We start from the raw sequence: 19,479 nt of genomic DNA, 5'->3' as shown, positions 1-19,479 counted from the left end.
CTTATAACTATATAGAAAAAAATCCATACGGAATTGTATCATACATAATATTGTATCAATGATCCAAATCTTATGTCATTATTATTAATTATATTAAAAGAAATGATATTATATTCGTAGAATAATAATTAAACAAAACGATACAATTGGGTATACATATTTTCAATGTAGAAATCGATATGTAATATATTACGATGTACAATCATACAACTTATATTTATAATTAATTTTGATATGATTTTTCAAATTTAAAGGAAAAAGTCTAGTTTTCTACATTTTATTCAATCATTCAGGGAAGGTAGTTCAAGCCCCAAGCAACGCTGCCCAAATGCATAATAAGTGGCATGATACATTTGCAGTGCCTAAGACGACCAAGAAACTCACGTTTTTTTTTTAAATTGACAAAATTAAACTTTCAATAGTATCTATTTATACTTGTGAATAATGTTACTTATGCATAATTTGAAATGAGTGTTACCCCTATACCTACATGTATAATACGTCACTACGTGTATTTGAACTGCATTGTTCTGACATTGTACTTTTGACACTAAAATGGAATTCTGCACACAAAGTGAAAATATTACCAAAACGCATACCTACTGCACGGTATACACATAAACCATGTACGTACCTACACGTGTGTGCGATGTATGTACAACACGAAAAAGGTCTTAGCTTTTCGAGCGAGCTTTCACTCTCTCAAATTCGAAATATGCGTAGGTACCTAACCTACCTACCGCGATATAACGTACGTGCACTACACGTCGTCGGTGCACTGAGCATAATATCGAAAAGGTTGCCTCGGCAAATAGTAATAACGATAATAATAATAATAATAATAATTGTACACCGACTAAACCTTTTCCCAGACGGCGAAAAGGGACGGGGGAACGTGGCATTTAGGTTTTAGACCGGCGACCACGACGTACGCGCGACTCCCGGCGGCCAAAATGTCAGATCGCGCGCACTCGCCACGTCTCTCCGTCGCAGAAACAGTGCACTAATGCGCACGATCGGTGCGGATTAGTTGTCGGCGGCGGCGACGGCGGCGGCGGTGACGACGACGACACGACTACGACGACGGCGGCGGCGGCGGCGACCTATTGCCATTCCTGCCGGTCGGGCGACGTAACGCGTATCGCACCGCACTTGTACGCGCAGACCGCGAGGCGAGTACACAGACGCGCACGTGATCGGTTTTTTTGTTTTCGAAAAATCAAATTTCGAACGTTACTCACCCGCACCGCCAGAGCCGAGAGACTCGATCGGAGGACTCGTACTCACGCGAGCGCGTCTGTCCGATAACTGCAGTCACTATTACTCATCGCTGCAGAAGTGGTGCCCGTGGGATTTATCGTCGTTTCGGACATTTTTTCAACCGTCAAATTTGAACCACCATGATTAGAACCATGGTTCTGATCAGTTTCGTCGCTCTTGGATTGTCCTGCGGTCTGGCGTCGGCGGGTAAGTCTGTTCTATCTCGCGTGTGCACACATTGTATAGGGACGTCCACAGCGCACGGCGGACGAGGCCACGATTTTCGGACACGGTTTTGACGGACCAATTGTTGATCTTCGACTGTGAATTCTTAGGTTATCATTTAGGTACTTTTATTTTAAACTTACCACTCGGGTTGTTCAACATTTACAAAATGACAACAGTTGATAATTATTATTTGATGTCCAAACTTCATTTCGGTTTTCTGATTCGCCATGTACTTTGTTACTAGGAGGAGGACGTCATACCCACGTGTGTCGTCCACGTATATCCGTCTACTAATACATAATATTTAAACACAATTTAAAATTCAGTATTATCCATTTTACTCTGATATTTTATATTAAAAGAGAATTGCCTATTATGACTTACTAAGTTTTAAGGGAAAATTATTTTATAAATATATTAATAATAATAACATTTGTATGGTATTTTATTTTTAAGGCACTAATCGATTTTTTTTTATGCTTAAATTTTGAAATGGGTTTTGAGTATTTTAAATGTACAATTTTAAAATTCTTATAACTTGCTTCAAAATTTAAACTAAAACCAACAAAAAGAAAGACTACGAATGGCCTGGACAATATCTTATATTTGATAATAAGACACAATGACAATACAATATTATGATTATATTATTAAGTAAACGATTAAATTTACTGTTTTTCGTGTCTATAAATATACCTTATAAATGCTTACTTACCTTTATTCTGTTATTATATTACTTGTACAAATAATTACAAAAATTGAAATAATTCCTCTGCGTGGCTGCACATTTTGATTATTTTCCCCGAATTAATTTATATTTGTGTATTCACCACGAGCCTATAAGGACGGCCAGCGTGTACACCATATTATGTCCAATGTCCATATTATATACTCGTAAAAACAATAGGTATAAAATAAAACCGCTATAATAGCCATGAGGTGGTGTGTATATGCAGGAATTGTAGAGGTTATATTATTATTTATTATACTATTAGGGTAGTCATAAATAAAGTGACATAAAAAATTAATTGAACACCGACAACAGACAATATTATACCTACATACGTAGTTGCATTAAGCTCAAGATTTTCAAAGATAATGTTACATCGTTCACGCGTTACATGTAGGCTAAATTATGTAACAATATTTATATAATTATTATAATACAATATTATTATAATATTATAGCAAACAGTTACGAAATTGTTGAATGTATAAATATCCGAGAAAAACAAAACGTAATTACGTAAATAATATGGGGAAAAAATTGAAAATCAAGGTGCATGATATTTTTTTCTTTGTCACTAAAAATTTAAACGAGTATTTTCTTTGAAATCAAAAATAAAACTTGAAGTCGCTGCGCGCTTTGAAGGGTGTTCACTGTTCATACGCTGATGGAAAAATAGAACATAGATTTTTTATTTGAATAAAAATTATTTTATGATGAATTGACATATTTTATAAGTCCCCCTACGTACAAAAGGTAGCAAACTCATAAGTTAGCCATACTATATATCAGTACACAAAAAACGTGCTTTAAAATAATAACATGCTATATTAATATACAATATTGGACACAAGTTTTCTTTGAGCTTATTTATTGCTATAGGTATGGACGTTTTTTTAATCACATAACATATAATATATATAATATGCATTGGAGCATGTATGGCAAAATCTATGTGACAACCTTTATAGATATAGTGAGGAATTCCCCTTTAACAACTGAAGTACTCTAAATCATTCTATGATATCACATTATAATAATAAATCATACCTACTCATAGTTCTTAAACATTTTCAAAACAAAATATAATTTACAATTTCTTAACGCAAACGTATTGATATGGTATTCTCTGTTTATAATAATATTGTATCGGAGAGTGATCTTTCTGATCGCAAATATTAGACCCAGATTTATAAGCCTATTGTGTTGCATAGGTATTTGTTATAACTTACTTTTTTTACTCTTCGAGTGCCTGAAAAGGTCTCGAACACCTTCGTGAGTAGGTCACCGTACAGTATATACACACTACACCCCACAACAATAAACCTTAATTCAATTAACGATAAATTCGATTTTAGATTATGATATTACCTAAGGTTATGCTAAGTTTTCACGGCTACATTGTTGTACATCATGTTAATTACTAGTTTTTACTTTGGTTATTATACCGACCAAAATATAAAAAAGGTATATTTACGAACAATTTTGGAGTGCTCGTTTTCAATCTGAAACACCCTTAAGCACTATACATTTCCACTTGCGAAAATTTAAATCATAGATATTTTAGTTTTGACGAAATTATCGATAGAAAAGTAAAAAAAATATTTAATTTAATTTATAAAATTAATTACATTATGTAGTGAACACTTTATGTAATTTTTCAAAGACAACGAAAAATTAATATTCTAAATTGAAAATTATTTTACGCTTTAGTGTTTTTGCTTTTCAAAACTTGTACCTATATTTTAATCTCTACATTAATTAATTTATTATATTACATTCAAATGAACATATTTCAAAAAAAAAGGTACATTGATGATTTTTAAGGTTTAAGCGAGGATTTATGTGTCGTAACTTATAATATTCATATAGTTGATCCAACTTATGAAGTATTAATGAGAATTTTTGTAAACAAAACAAAATTAAATGTTAGTGGGTGAATTATTGCATAAACTTAATATTATATTGTTTTCATTAATATTTTTCTCAGTTTACTTGTTTATGTTTTATCTACCAAGAACGACGAATGTTGTGTAAAAAAACAACACTCACCTTCAAAGCAATTATAATATTGAATTATATTTTAATGTATAAACTAATTCGAAAATCAACAGTTTTATGTATTTACTTAATTTATGTATATGAGTTTGTTCGAATCATCTCGATTCGTATTTTTTTATTTCTATAATTATTATATTATAAATAATAATTATTAATATTTTTTTTTACTACATTGAAACCTGTACTTTTGAATGATCGTATGTGTACAATTAAATATTAATATCATAACTTTGTTAAAAAAACATAATGTTTTTATGTATTCGGTTTTTTTTCTGAAACGCCTTATGAAATAATTTATTATTTCAATATTTGTCGTATATTTTCATTAAACCGCATATAAGCATATTATTTATAGTTATTCGTTAAAATGATTGATCTGCGCATATATGCATAATCATAATAATATTAGGTAGCTACCACCACTATTATTCAATTTCTAACACCGCAATTTACAATAAGCTTCGATTTTTGATATTTATAAGTCGATTATAATTCAATATATTTTTTTTTGTGTCATAATTGGCGCAACATTTTTTACAAACTTCTGTTTTTAATTTAGTTTTACTTATAAAATAATTATATATTTATACATGAGTTGTTTTTTTTTTATTCAAGTTTATCGATATTTAAAATAATTTTTAACCTTTAGAAATGCAGTTATACCAAAATATAATTGTGTGCACATAAATATAGGCTCGTGTTATACATATATTATATTACGTATATTAATACGATATTTAAAATGTAAAATGTATACAGTAATTAAATCAAATAATTATTTTAAGTTATAAATCGTATAAAATATGAACTGTAATGTTATGCTTTATTTAAATTCTAAACGTTCCATTTACACAAAAAAAAAAATTAGCGCAAAGGGTGTAATATGATACTTAAATCATGTTTATGTTATTAGGACATGTACCTAGTGCGTTTTCAAAGTCTGATATTTTGTTTTGATACTAAAAATATTCACGCACAAGTCTATAAACCAGTGCGTTAACTATAAAATAGTAATAATAATATGCTTTACAGCCTAATTGCAAGGGTAGTATTTACTATTAATTGTTACCTGCACATCTTAACGGACTATGGTCTAATAACTCTTCAATATAATATGCATACATTTATTATTAAATAATTGATTTATTCAATAGATGTTGTCTGCGGTAACTGGTATAGTGGTATACAGTGACCAGTGATATAAAACATGAATGCTTAATAGATATTTTATATATATATAGGTATATTATTGTACAATCTTATTTTATACATTATACCATGAACTCGATATATAATATTCAAATTAAACCTTACCTTAACTTCCTTTCCTGCACAGCATTCGCATCAATAAGTAAGCTAAATAATATAATATTAAAATAATAATTTATTTTAATATTGAACATGTCTTGAATAAAACCAACTTAATTTTTTTTTTTAATTTAACCCACCCTCATAAATTATAAGCTTTCAAATCTACAGCTATTGTGACCATACCGCAGATAACCCGTTGATTGATTACATATTTTTCAATTTAAAATACTATACATCATTATGTGTATTGTACATGGGTAGGTACTTAAATTTTCAAAGCATTAAAATTTAAAGTTAAAATACACGATTGTAGAAATGCATATTGTTATTTATAACTCCTCGATGTTACCGAAAATTGATGACAAATCATACTTGCACTGAGAAACAATACATCGTAATTTTCGTACATTGAATTAAAAATTCTTTGTATAAATTAATATTTATTTAAAGTTTTTTGTTTATCGCACATCTAATAAATCATTGAACCATAAAAACAGTAATGGTTGGTAATTAATAACGATACCCAAAGTCGGCATGGTTTTATTAGAAATTATCGTACATTTCTTCACTTTTTATCGCTAAATTATTTAAAAAATTAAAAAATCGGTATTCTTAAGTACTGAAAATAATGTGTATTCAATATCCAATAAATTTATTGGATTATTTATACTAAAAGTATACCTACGACAATTATTATGAAGCGCGTTTGCCACGAAAAAAGTATTTTCTGTAGATCAATGAGGTATATAAAGTAATAAACTAATGAGCAATAAACACAAATAATTGTAAAACCGATACAATAGGTTGATTGAAATATTAAAATATGAAGAACATGACATTGTATCAAAATAAAATCAATATTTAACAATACGTTTGCTCATAATAAATTATTTTAAAAACTATAATTAATTATTTTTCTTTTTCTTTTATATAATTCGAAAGTTGATACATAGTATTTCATATTATTGTTATAATACCTATCTGTATATTTTTTTGGGAAATGTGATACATATTAATTTCATCATTCTCATTTGTTCAGCCTTTCTTTGATTTCTTTGTTTAGTTATAAGGTAGGTACTTATTCAAATTATTTAAACCAAACTTCAAATAAACTTGAGGTAAATTGTGTTGAAATATGTACGTGTTGTGTTTCGAAGTTATAATTAAGACTTAAAATTAAATTAAAAACCTTCAGCAGTTAAGATAAAACATTTGTTTTAATTTGGTACTTCAAGTTTCAACTATACATAATTGTCTAATTTTCAAACCATTCTTTCAAAATATATGCATTTTAAAAAATATTAATAAACATTAAATAATGAATTTTTTAGAACAGTTGACTGGGCAGGTATATATGTGTGCTATTTAGTACTTATTTACAAATGTTAACTGAATATTATAAAACAAGCCAAGTCCAATTGAATGCATTAGCTTTGCCCAAGACTTTGTATTAATGCGCATTTTTATTTTTGAACGATAAAATCATTAATTTATAAATATTACACAAAACATCAATATTAAATTTTCTAATGGATTTTCTTATTTTCAATTACTACCTATATTATAAAAACAATCTCAACACTTTGATGTGAAAAAATAAATAAAATTCTTGCAATTTTCGGAAAACAGCTTGTACCTAAATATTTTTCTTTACTGCGTAAAAATCGATCTCTGTGACATAACAAAGAATGCAATTTATAACAATAATATGATTTATCAAAACGTTCTTAATAAAAAAAAAATCTGTCGTATCAGATCTCTCAGCAAAAGACTTTTTCAATTTACACAAATAGAGGAAATCGACAAGTCGACGCGTGTACATAAAATACACGGGTTAGTTTATATAGGTATATTATCAAACTGTAAATAAGGTGGTACTCCGAATCAATGATTTGAACCTTTGAATATGACGTAACACACACTTCTTACTATTAGAGCATTTAATTAAACTGTTTAAATTGCATTATTACATTTTATTATCAATGTTTGATTAATATTAAAAATTTTCGTTATAAATTGTTTTAAAAATATGTGTAACATAAACACAAAACGCAACGGTCGTACCTATATAATCAAATATTTGTCACGAGAGGAACAAAATTATAACCAATATTATTTATACGTTGTATTCTTAAGTTTTCGATAATTTTACACAAGAATAAAAATATGATATATAGAACAATTAGACAGTATAGAAGAAAATTATCACTCCATAGAACTTATTGAATTGAAAGTCAGTTAATTTAATATTATATTAAAAATGTAAATATAGTAAAACTTTTTGGATGTACATTGCTATATACACTACCTACCTACGTTCCATCTTCTGATATCAAAATTCTGTACGCATCCGTTATAAGTTAAATTAATTGAGATATTTCTTATTACTGAAAACTTTCTAATATAGTACTGTGAGTACCTACAATAAATGTATTATTTACAAATAAAACATTTATTTTCGTTTGTATATTTTCGATATTATTAAAGCTTCGAAAAGTTTGATGCAATTAAATTTAAATAATTAATAGTATTTCCCCTATAAGTTACCTCTGAGATGAAACAGCTTACGGAATTATTAAAATAGATTTGTCATTATACATTACGCTTATTATCATAATTATTGTTTATCATGCATTCAACTTCTTTAAAATATGCGAATTCACATATTTTGATGTTACTCCATTTCACGACAAAAGCTCACGGTTTATTAACCATTTAAAGAACACGGTTTGTGTAAAAATGAAATTAATCTCTCTCAAAAAAAAAAACTTTATAATAGAAGCTTTAATACTACACATATTTTATATCTTTTTGAATAATTTCTTCGCGAAATTTTAGAATTTACATTTTAAATTTTACTTCAAAGAATATTATGTAAAACAAAACTACTATATAGGAACCAATTTAAAAGCTATTTCATATTATTATTATTATTTAAATATATCAAGGAATTTGTTAGTACTTATATAAAAGTGTTTTAAACTTTTATTAAGATAGATAGGTGCTTGAGATTTAAAATACAAACTCAAGAATTAAGATATACATAAGATGCACAAGAATTTTGTGTTTGAGTTCCAGTTACTGTACATAATCGTGACTTTTAAGAATTCATTGTTACAGCAATAGTTCAAATTGTTGAAGAACAAAACACACTAAGTAGGTATTTTTGAACAATATTGTTTGTTGTTTTTTTTAATCACTATTAATTTCTAAAACTAACACCAACGTTATTGTTATTATAAGAAGTTATATGTACAGACGATTTCAGAACATTGATGATATTATATTATTTTCGTATAAATCGGACTTCTATAATGTATATGAAATTCGTATAACCAACCGAAATTCAATAAGAACAATATTACACTAGGGAACAATAACGCGTACTACTATATCTATTGTAAAAGTTTTTTTTTCATATCAACCGATTTGGAAGATATTTTAGTTTTCTAAACATTAAAACTGATATTAACAAGGACACTTGGGTTTTTTTTCATCAAAAGAATCGATTCGCGTGGAAAATAACCCATATCGAACTTAATACACCACATTTTTTAAAAGAGTCGGATAATAACTTTATCTTCGCGTTTTAGGTTTCTCTACGATACATATAGAAACTCTGTGATACTATATCCATCGTATCCGTCTGTCTGTAGTTACAGTTCATTTTCGTTGTTCCATAGTACTATTTTTATGTTAATAGTTTTAAATAGTACTAAATTCAATGAATAATAATTGTCCTCTTAACCACATATTATAATCAATAACAAAATATCTGTTAGGTATGCTGTGTCACTATAAGCAACCTGTTGGACAGGCAGACCGCTATGTATTTTTCTAAATAAAAGTTATTCTCTCTCCTATCAAATATTGATAGACCTTTTTTTATACATTATCGACTGCTTTGATAATAGTCGAAAGTCAAAAGCCGATTATTAAATAAGATCAATCACCTATAACACTTGAGACATGATTATTATTTGCTTCAATAAATAATAACTAGGTATTTAAATGTAATATGTATATGTTATTATATTAAAAAACAAGTCATTTTACTCGTGAAAAATATGATGTACACAATATTTAACATAATATAATAAACAGTATTTACTTTGTAAATTGTTGTGAATAATTTTATTATCTATTGTTAAAACGTATTAAAAAAAATATATATCGTAACACTAAGTTTAGATGACCCTTTTGTCAGGAAAACTTTAAAATAAATAAATAAACAGTGTTATGTAGTATAACACATTGCGTATAGATATGAATAATTAGAAATAGTTGTATGTTTAAATGTTCTATGGTATTCTGATGAAGTTTTGTAACAATGTAACATCATGTAATATTATTATAGTTTAAGCATACTTCTTTTTTTAGATTTTAGTCCCCAACGATGTAAACTAAATAGTTTTGATTAATTTGTAGAGTGGTAAAAATATTTTGTTATTTGTTCAGAAAAGCTTCTTTTGATGAATAAAACTACAAAACGTTTCAAAAAGCAAATCAAATAATTATAGTCAGTATCGTTATGATATAATCGACATGATGGCTTTATATGCGTCTTAAATTCCAATGATTTGATAAAAAAAAATATTTGAAATGTAGCTATTAAATATGATTACAATAAATAAATTATTTATCGAATTTTTACTGATGTAAATCAATAATATGGCTCTCTAAATGACCAAAGTCGGTGGAACATTTCATTAAATACTTCAATTTGTATGCAGTAAACTGCAGTAAAACCATTGTTTGTTTACACCACGCATGTATAAAATGGGTTCCTTGGAATATATAATATAATATTAAATAATCATAGAACAATAAGTAATCCCTTTATAATGATCATTAACGTTACAAATATTATACCCAAATACCCAATGCACTAATACGGTCTAACAACATAAAACTTGTTAGTGTGAAATTATAATTCAATAATTCAATGTACAAATTATTCTCAATATTATATAATAAAATTTAAGTTGTGTATTTTAATGATGGGTTGTACATACGTGAAAATATTACACGAAGTATATTTAGGTATTATTTGTTTTGTTGCACGTAATGGGAATTAAAGTGAGGTGGCTTTAAATCAGAATTCATCAGTCCATTTATGCTTTCAGATTCCATTAACTATAGTACTTGGGTTTTAGTGGAGCAAAGGACTTTAATTCTATCCCAAATAAATTATTCGTGTTTCCTAGGATTTTCTGTTTTTACTCCTCGACTAGATGAAGACATAAATACTACAATCTAAGAATAAATTAAGAACAGGTTGATAATAACGTGAATGATGATCAACTAACTATTCATCAAATTGTTGAAAAAAAAAACGATAAATCATCTCATCCTCCTAATATACATTGTTTACGTGTTGAAAATTACTATAGTGATAAAAATATATAAAAATTAGTCACCTAACTGCGCTGTGTATGGACTATGGACCAAACATTATTTACCGTCATCGTCGTAATATTATTTCCTTTTTAACAAGGACAATATTCAAATACTTTAAACTCGATTAAATTTACTGTGTAATCCTGTTTGAAAATATGAACGCTTAAATAATTAATGTAGATGGTTAAAAAAAAACTGAAAATATAACATAAAAAGTTTGATTCTTGTTAAAATTAATTTAATATACAGTCTGAGTAATTTTGTTGTTGCCATTATTATCAATTATTACATGATCATTATTATCATTATTATCTATTATAATAATGTGATCAGTTGTTATAGTAAACTATAATAAGCACTTAACTGTACCAACGAATCTGCAGAGTTGAATATTACTCGGGTGCTTTTTAAGAATACCGTAAAGTGGGTAGGTAATGAAATAATTTGACGTTATAAATTAATAAGAACACTTCCGTCGTCATCCGAGTGTGCAACATCCTTTTTTCGTCCTAGAGACTTGCCCAAATTGTAGGCCTGTGTCAGACTTGCAAAACAATGTCCGTCATTAGATTATTAGCTGAGTTCAAAAACGAGCAAATTATATTAGTTTACCTTATAGTTTGCCCAATGTCAATAACGCTATGATATACCTATAGTAAACGATAATGAGAATTAATAATTAACAACTGTCCTAACTTGATTGTGAAATATATTTTGTAGAGTGTAAAATGACTAATGAGCGATGGACAGCGTTGTTTACAAAATGGTGGAATGGATTATGTACCTGGTTTGTGTTTAAGGGACGGTACGCGGCCCGTATATTTTAATCGCACGTTCAACTTTAGAAGAACAGATAAGCTTTGCAGGAATTATTCTTTCGAATTCCGTTAAGTGTGAACACACAAAATAACTTCACACGTGCTTTACGTCGTACACAACTTTTTGAAACAAAAACTTATTCATCGATTTTTTACCAACGTTCGTTTTCTTAACATCCTTTACAAACATTTATTTTAAATTTCCCGGCTGTGAATTTTTTATTCGGCCAATTATTATTGATCTTAAATTGACATTATTATGCAATAATAATTTAATGGCTTCCAAATTTTTAAAACAAATATAATCAATATTTCAATAGTCGCGTTCAAGACTTACTCGTCGTAAAACTTTGCATATATCCAGTTTTTGTTTTATTTTTTTAAACACTAACGACAAAGGATTTTATACATTTTACAAAAAAAAAAATATATAACAACGGATGTCGGATTTTTTTTGGTTTTTATGGCACATATATACAATATTTTAAAGTGAGTAAAATTGACCAAGTTTTGGCTGTTTATACTATTAAATACACGACTTTTTGTATAAATGATTATATTATTACATTGTCACGTTGATCAAAATAATAAAACACTGTACACTATAACTGAAAGTATAGTCAAATCAATAAAGATTTCTAAAAAAAAAAACTAAACACAATATATTAGGTACCTATGTAGGTATACAATTAATTATTTGACGCGATTTTGTTGCTAGTTGAATCAATTTGAGGATTTGTGCATTGGGCATATTCTAAATAATCTAATCATATTTTTCATATTTTAATAGTTTATATCAGCAAGAAACACTTTTGTTCCTAGGTATAAGTTCTAAGCACGGCGGTCAGATAGGTTAATGCACTTATCGCATGTATGGCTAGTGTGGTTGTTTGAGCTTAAAACGCCAAAGTTATATTTTAAGTCAAACGTGAATCTTAAATAAACAGTACTACTATGAAAACACTTTTTGCCAATTACGAAAAAAAATTGGCATTCCAAAACGCTTACACTTGGTTCTACGAAAATAATAACAGGAATGTCGAAGAATAAAATATACGCAAATCGCGTTGAAAATAAAAACTGTACAATAACTATGGTAACAGATTTCTGCTTTTCTACCATGTATGCTAGATAGGTAGTTAAAAAACGCGCGTGCAAAAGTAAACAATGTTTTTGTATCCGTTGTCATCCCAAATGTCTAACTGATTGCAGATTTCCACTTGGTAAATAAATTCTGAAGCCAGTTGTAGACGTAGGTAGTAAGTATACATAAACATAAAGAATTAAATAAAATCAATTTCGAAAGAAAAAAAACAATTATTGTGGACAGGTACATAATAATTTTTAATTAATTTGTTTATCGTCATTAAAAAAAATATTTTATGTTTCTACAACTACTATACATTTCGCTTTCAATATAGTATCACCTAAACTATCTCAATTATTATAATTAAATATATAGGTAGGTACATTATAGCTCTTAATATTGACTTAAGGATAGGTAGAAATCACATTTTTGGGGGACAACAAAATAAATTATAACTAATATAGGTACTCCTATATTAATAATTGTAAATATGTTTAAATGAAAATGTTTTCAACAATTTTAATTGTGTTCAAAATTGTTTTTTCTATAATTTTCATACATTTAAAACACTTAATACATTATATTATGTTTAAATTATAAATAACATGTATGTTTCTTTGCCTGTAGGTAAGTGTGTAAAAACTAAAAAGTCTAAAAAAAAATAGTTGTAAGAACTAAAAGTTTTCCCGAGGATCACATTTATTGATCTGAGAAATAATGCTTACAGAATTCAATCCTTCTAAATTACCTATTTTATGTCCCATATAATCATAATAATATTGTATTACCTTCATCAGTTTTTCAGTTGTTGCGACTTAGTACTATAATCAATCATCATAATAAATGATATATTTTGTACCGTACATGAATATATTAAATATTTAGGACTCATAAAATGTTTTATTCAAACAAGTTCAAAAAGTATGAAAATACTAGTATAATACTCAAAAAATTAATAGGCATCATACATAATATTGTTAAACTGTGCAATGAATAATCACAGGCTCGGCGAATACGTTTAGTGTTTTAAAATACCTAAGCAAAACTTAGACAGCCCGAGGCGATCGTCTAAACTTTCTGTAGTTAAGAAAAAAATACATTCCAAGTCTAAATAGAAATAACGAGAATTTTTATTACAACCAAAATTCAATTACCTACTATTTTCCTTGTTCGATTGTCTTACTAGTACATATAATACACTTGATAAATAACTATGCGCATGCACTTTGGAAACAAAATACCTAATGACATTTTCAAAGTTTACCATCTCTATGAAATTGTATACACCTAAAAAGTTGCTGTGTTAGAAACTTTCTACATATTGTAACACCTAAAAAAGTGGTACTTATGCGTAAGTAACAGAAATAAATTTTTTTGTATAACCGTGCGGCGTGAAAACAATTCTTGCAGTTTGGCTCGAAACAACGATAGGAAGACAACAATTATAACAACGATAACGTAGTCTTTGGCATTTTCAACAAACTTACAGACAAATAAAATTAAACTTATCGTCGAGTTATAATAAATAATAATACAGAAATCGTATAAAATAGTGTGCGCATCGACGCGAAACACCTGTAACACGATAACTACAATGCACAATAATATTATATATTACCGAATTCGGCCAGGAAAAAATGAAAAAATATGAAATACAGCACTATAATATAGGTATCTCAGTTTTAGTGAACCTCAATTGTCGGAAAAATTGATGTCAGTGTGAATATCTTTGTGAAATTATTTGACCACGCAATTCGCGGATTGAATTTAGCACTTTGTATATTTTTTAACGCGATTCAAACTTCAACTACTCTCCAAACTCTTCCAATATCTCTGAGATTTTAGTCAAAATCAATCGAGTACCTATTTTTTGAGTATATATACAAGCTATAAACATAAGTTTGGTTTTAAAAATATATAGTTTCTTTAATATTGCAAATAAGGACACATGTATACTCGACGATTTGATGCACGCTTTTACCTCATTTGCCCGAGAAAACCAATGGCTGGCAACCATTTATGATTAAAAATAATTCTTCATACCTGCTGTTATTACTATTATAATCGGCAACCAATATCAACCATTTATAAACAAAAAAAATGTTCAATTTCTATCGTGATTCTCAGATCATTATGTGAGAACTTCTTTAAAATGCGAATTTTGGAAAATTATTTCTTTAGGCACCTCTACATGGTGGTACGAAAGTACCACATGAAAATTTCAAGTCTTCGGTCATCATAGTTTAGGCTCTGTTATGTTGATCAGCCAGTCAGTCAGTCAGGACACGTTTGATGATATATATATAGATGTTAGGTTTACGAATTATTCTTATAATTGTTGTGAAAAATGCGGCAAAGTATTCCTCTAGATTTCTAGAAGATATTCTGTCAGTAGCTTGGCGTCGTATTCTTATCTCCGACAAAAATCTCGACAAATTCGCCAGCAATCCTGTGATAGACTGCAGTGCACGATTAACCTCCTGTGAAATCTCCTACACCTCCACGGATGAAATCACCTCCACTGCGCCGGTAACATCACATTTATCTGTAGCGCCTTTGTTACTCTAGCTTCTTCACCGCGTCCAGCTCTTTAACTACTTCCATACTTGCACTGCGTGTTGTAGCTTGCACTGTTCATCATTGTCACGAGCCATAATTTCTTCGTTTCCAGATAGTTTCCGAGCGGTCATCAGTATCTATCTGCGGTGACCACCACCATTGATTTGAGCATCAAAACATGAAAACCTTATTAAAATTATAGTTAACATTCGTCCAAGCAAGATATCCTAAAAAAAATTCCTTCTGTCTAAATTCGTTCGAAATAATATAATGTTTCCCCGGACAGCTAATTAAATAGTATACTATATAAATGTATAATATATACATTCATGTATATTACATGTAATTTAAGTTTTAAAATATAATTCTTTAGAAAAATCGTCTATATAGATTTAAAAAAAAAAAAGAAGTTTGAATCCAAGCTCATTTTCTATTTAATGAAAATTGAAAATAAGTAATAGCTGACTATTTGCTTAAAATGTATTACCAGTCTTTTATTCTTTGAAATGTACTAGTTTAAAGTCTATACATAGTTTTTAAAGTATATATAAATATAGGTACCCAAGCTTGAAGCATAACTTTCTGATATCCAAAACATTTTCTACACGTCATGATCTATTCATATTTACTTATATATGGTAACATATCTATGTATACTGCCGTAAGTAATTGACATCCCGCAATAGAATATTCAATATGAAAAACATACTATATAGTAACGTTATAGTCACCCAAGAAATTTAATAATTTAATGTATTAAAGACGAGTAATATCGTAACTTAAAATGATTGAAAATCCGTCCGTTTTTGTGTGCTGTTTACATGGAAATAAATAATCCTCATTTTCATAAACAAGGTACAAAATTAATTAATATTGATAATCAACTAATAATAACAGCTAGTATGAGTTGCAATATGTGATAGTAATACCAATAAATGTTGTCCAGTAAATACACGCAATTCGTCGTTTGACATTTCACCTCATTACATATGTTAATAAAATTATATTTCATCTATGTATCGGTACTCAGCTTATTCATACAAATAGAATAAATCGAACCAAACAAATACATATAATATAATAATTGTATCGGTACTTATATATTCAATGATAAATATACTATATAGTATATATACAGTTTTAATTATGCATATTATATCGCATTGACACGAGGAAAGTTCATTACAAAAACACAAACCAATATAAACATGTATCACTAAATAATATTTTTTTAATTATCCCGTCACCTTTCGAGTATAATTCATTATAGTATGCACCTTCAATTATAGTACCAAGACCTTCACCCCAGCAGAGTTTTCAACAACGATATTAGACTCATTTAGTCAAAATATTTGACGGCCTGGAGCGAGTTCTAAAAATGAAAACTTTCCTCGCTTTTTCAACAATGCGCAGAGTAAACTTTATAATTATCACATCTCGTAGACTCAAAATATATACCGTATTTAATATCACATAATATGTATCTTCGAGCAAATGTATTATTATTAATTTTTCCGAACCGACGACGGCGATGACGAAAAAAAAAATTAATAGACTTGAAACACAGGCCCGGAACTTTAGGTGGGTAGGTACCTACAATAATATTATAAACACCGGAAAAGTCACCGAGAATTCCTTGGGATAGCTGTGGTGATATATAATAATGGGATAATATATTGTAGAAGTCGGTCACACAAGTTCAGAAACTATAATATATTATATTATTGTACATTGGTAATAATACCGTAAAATATACATTTTACGTCCTAGTCGAAGAGCAAAGACTACGAAGTACGCGCATACTATGTTGAACCCGAAAGATCTTTCACGCTGTTATTATCATTTTAATATGTATTATTATATTATATTCGACAGCGTCCCCGATTGGCCGTTATATAACCTCAAACCTATAATAATAATAATTGGCTTGTCAAATACGGACGGTGGTCGTGGTATATATATGACGCATACAATACATATATATTTATAATAACATATATCCTATTTAGGTACATATAATGTGTAATATGTATATGTATATACATACTTGACCGACGTTTTAGACGCGCGCAGCCCCTTTTGATGGCAAACAAATACAAGGATCAGTGGCATGCTATTTTTATTTACGCCATGGCTTTGTCGTCTTCGCCTAAAACAATGTAAATATATTTGTACGAATTCTAGGGACCAGGCCCTGTCATAAAATAACGCGATAGTATCATATTATAGTGTACCATGTTTGTACTATAGTTGAATTTATTGTTTAACACCGTGAACCGCTCATTATATTTATTTTTATTTTATTTCAATAAAAAAAATTGTGTACACCCTATTAAAAAATAAAGATAAGGAGTGGTTCACGACGTTAAACAAAAAATTGATTGTAAAAGGTTTTTTTTTAATAAGCGTTCCAGTGGACAGAGTACATGTTAGCAGATGTATATGATTAAATTAACTGATACAAAAAGAAGCCATACCCATCGGTGACACTTTTTTCGCGTGATGTGAGCCACCCGTCATTATCTCTATCGATTTTCGAGTTCATTAAAAACATCTATTTTTACAATTTTTTGGTTTTTTTATTGACAGCCTGATATTAATTTCGAATTCATAATCTAAAGGGGAATATTTCCATATAAAAATATTAGTGTATTACATATTTTATGGAACATTTTATCGAATATCGAACTATAGAGTATTATTGATAATCATTTAAACAGTTTAGATGTTCCCATTTAAAATTTAATTAATTACTTGCCTATACCTACACTTACTTGATTATAGAAAACAATGACATTGAAAACAGTTTTTAGAATCTCGTTAGTGTTCACTGAGTTCAAATGTATAATAAGTACTTAAAATAACTGAGTATTAAGAAGAAGTATTTATTATAAATTTATAACACATTACTAATAATATATGAAACGAATATAATATCATCATATCAGATTTTCGTTAAAAATTTGGTATATTATTTTTAATACAGCATGTACGTAGGTATTGCAATATTATTGCTTATATAGTTACTGCAGTCTCTTTTTTGGCGTATGGCACTGAAGAACAATTTTACAGTCACGACGGAAAAATATATTTTGGTCACGTACTTGACAAATCGTTTAATTTTCCTCGGTAGGTATACATATGCATTATACGAAAATGATAAACTGTAGACTTTTCGCTATCAATATTTTACATTAATATTGAAAAATTTGTAAAGGAAAAAATAAACTCAAGTAGTCGACTTGAATAAAATTTAAATTCAGGCATTTACCGTGCCAAAAGTTTATAATAATCATGTGTACTTACAAAAATATAATATAGTTATTGTAAATAAACCTTTTTTTAGAAATTTGTCGAGATTATCTTTACATCACATATAACAGAAAACATGGTGAAATTTAAAATTATACATTTGAAATTAACTTTATTATAGTAGCTACAACTTATCTCTTTTTTTTCTCTTAAATTATTAATGTATTGTGTTTTGACAATGACAAAATACTTCATACAGTGATTCTTTTGACAGCAAACACTCATCATTTTTAACAATATTGACGTTTTTTAAAATATTTTTTTTTATATTATCATAAAATTGTATTTTAAAAACTTTAAACGCTGATTAACCAATTAACTACTTGTTTGAAATTGCATTATATGACTATACATTACAGGTCACCCAAAAAAAGACAAATTAAGCAGGTAATAAATTGGAATTATTAGAATATAATACGAATTATAAACATCTATGATACATTTAGAGTTGATAACCGTAGAAATATAAAATCTATAAGTAGATGCAAGTATTTTTAAGAAACAAATAGACAATTTTTAAATGAAAAAAATATTTCAGCATAGATTATATGAAAATTATTTATTTAACATTTTAAGCTGTATAATATATTTTTTCCAATTTAATGAAGTATAAATATTTTTATTATTACACCTATTTAATGAAATGTATTATGATTATAATTTTTAAGTTTTAATTGATATATAATACATTTAAAAATGTTTGATTTTAACCTGTG

General features: G+C 28.2%; 1 protein-coding gene across 1 annotated transcript in view; it reads left to right on the top strand.

Annotated features, from left to right (window-relative positions):
• The first annotated feature begins 1,086 nt into the window (after positions 1–1,086).
• Positions 1,087–19,479, top strand: part of LOC111033507 — a 63,070-nt gene continuing 44,677 nt past the window's right edge. The window contains exon 1 of the mRNA XM_022314270.1: positions 1,087–1,467. Within this exon, the coding sequence (XP_022169962.1) occupies positions 1,401–1,467 (67 nt within the window). The 5' untranslated portion in view covers positions 1,087–1,400. The remainder of the gene's footprint in view (positions 1,468–19,479) is intronic.

This window comes from Myzus persicae, unplaced genomic scaffold, assembly GCF_001856785.1.
Source record: "Myzus persicae strain clone G006 unplaced genomic scaffold, MPER_G0061.0, whole genome shotgun sequence".
Lineage (NCBI taxonomy): Eukaryota > Metazoa > Arthropoda > Insecta > Hemiptera > Aphididae > Myzus > Myzus persicae.
Note: the sequence above shows the minus strand (reverse complement) of the source record. Positions and strands in the feature narration are given on the sequence as shown.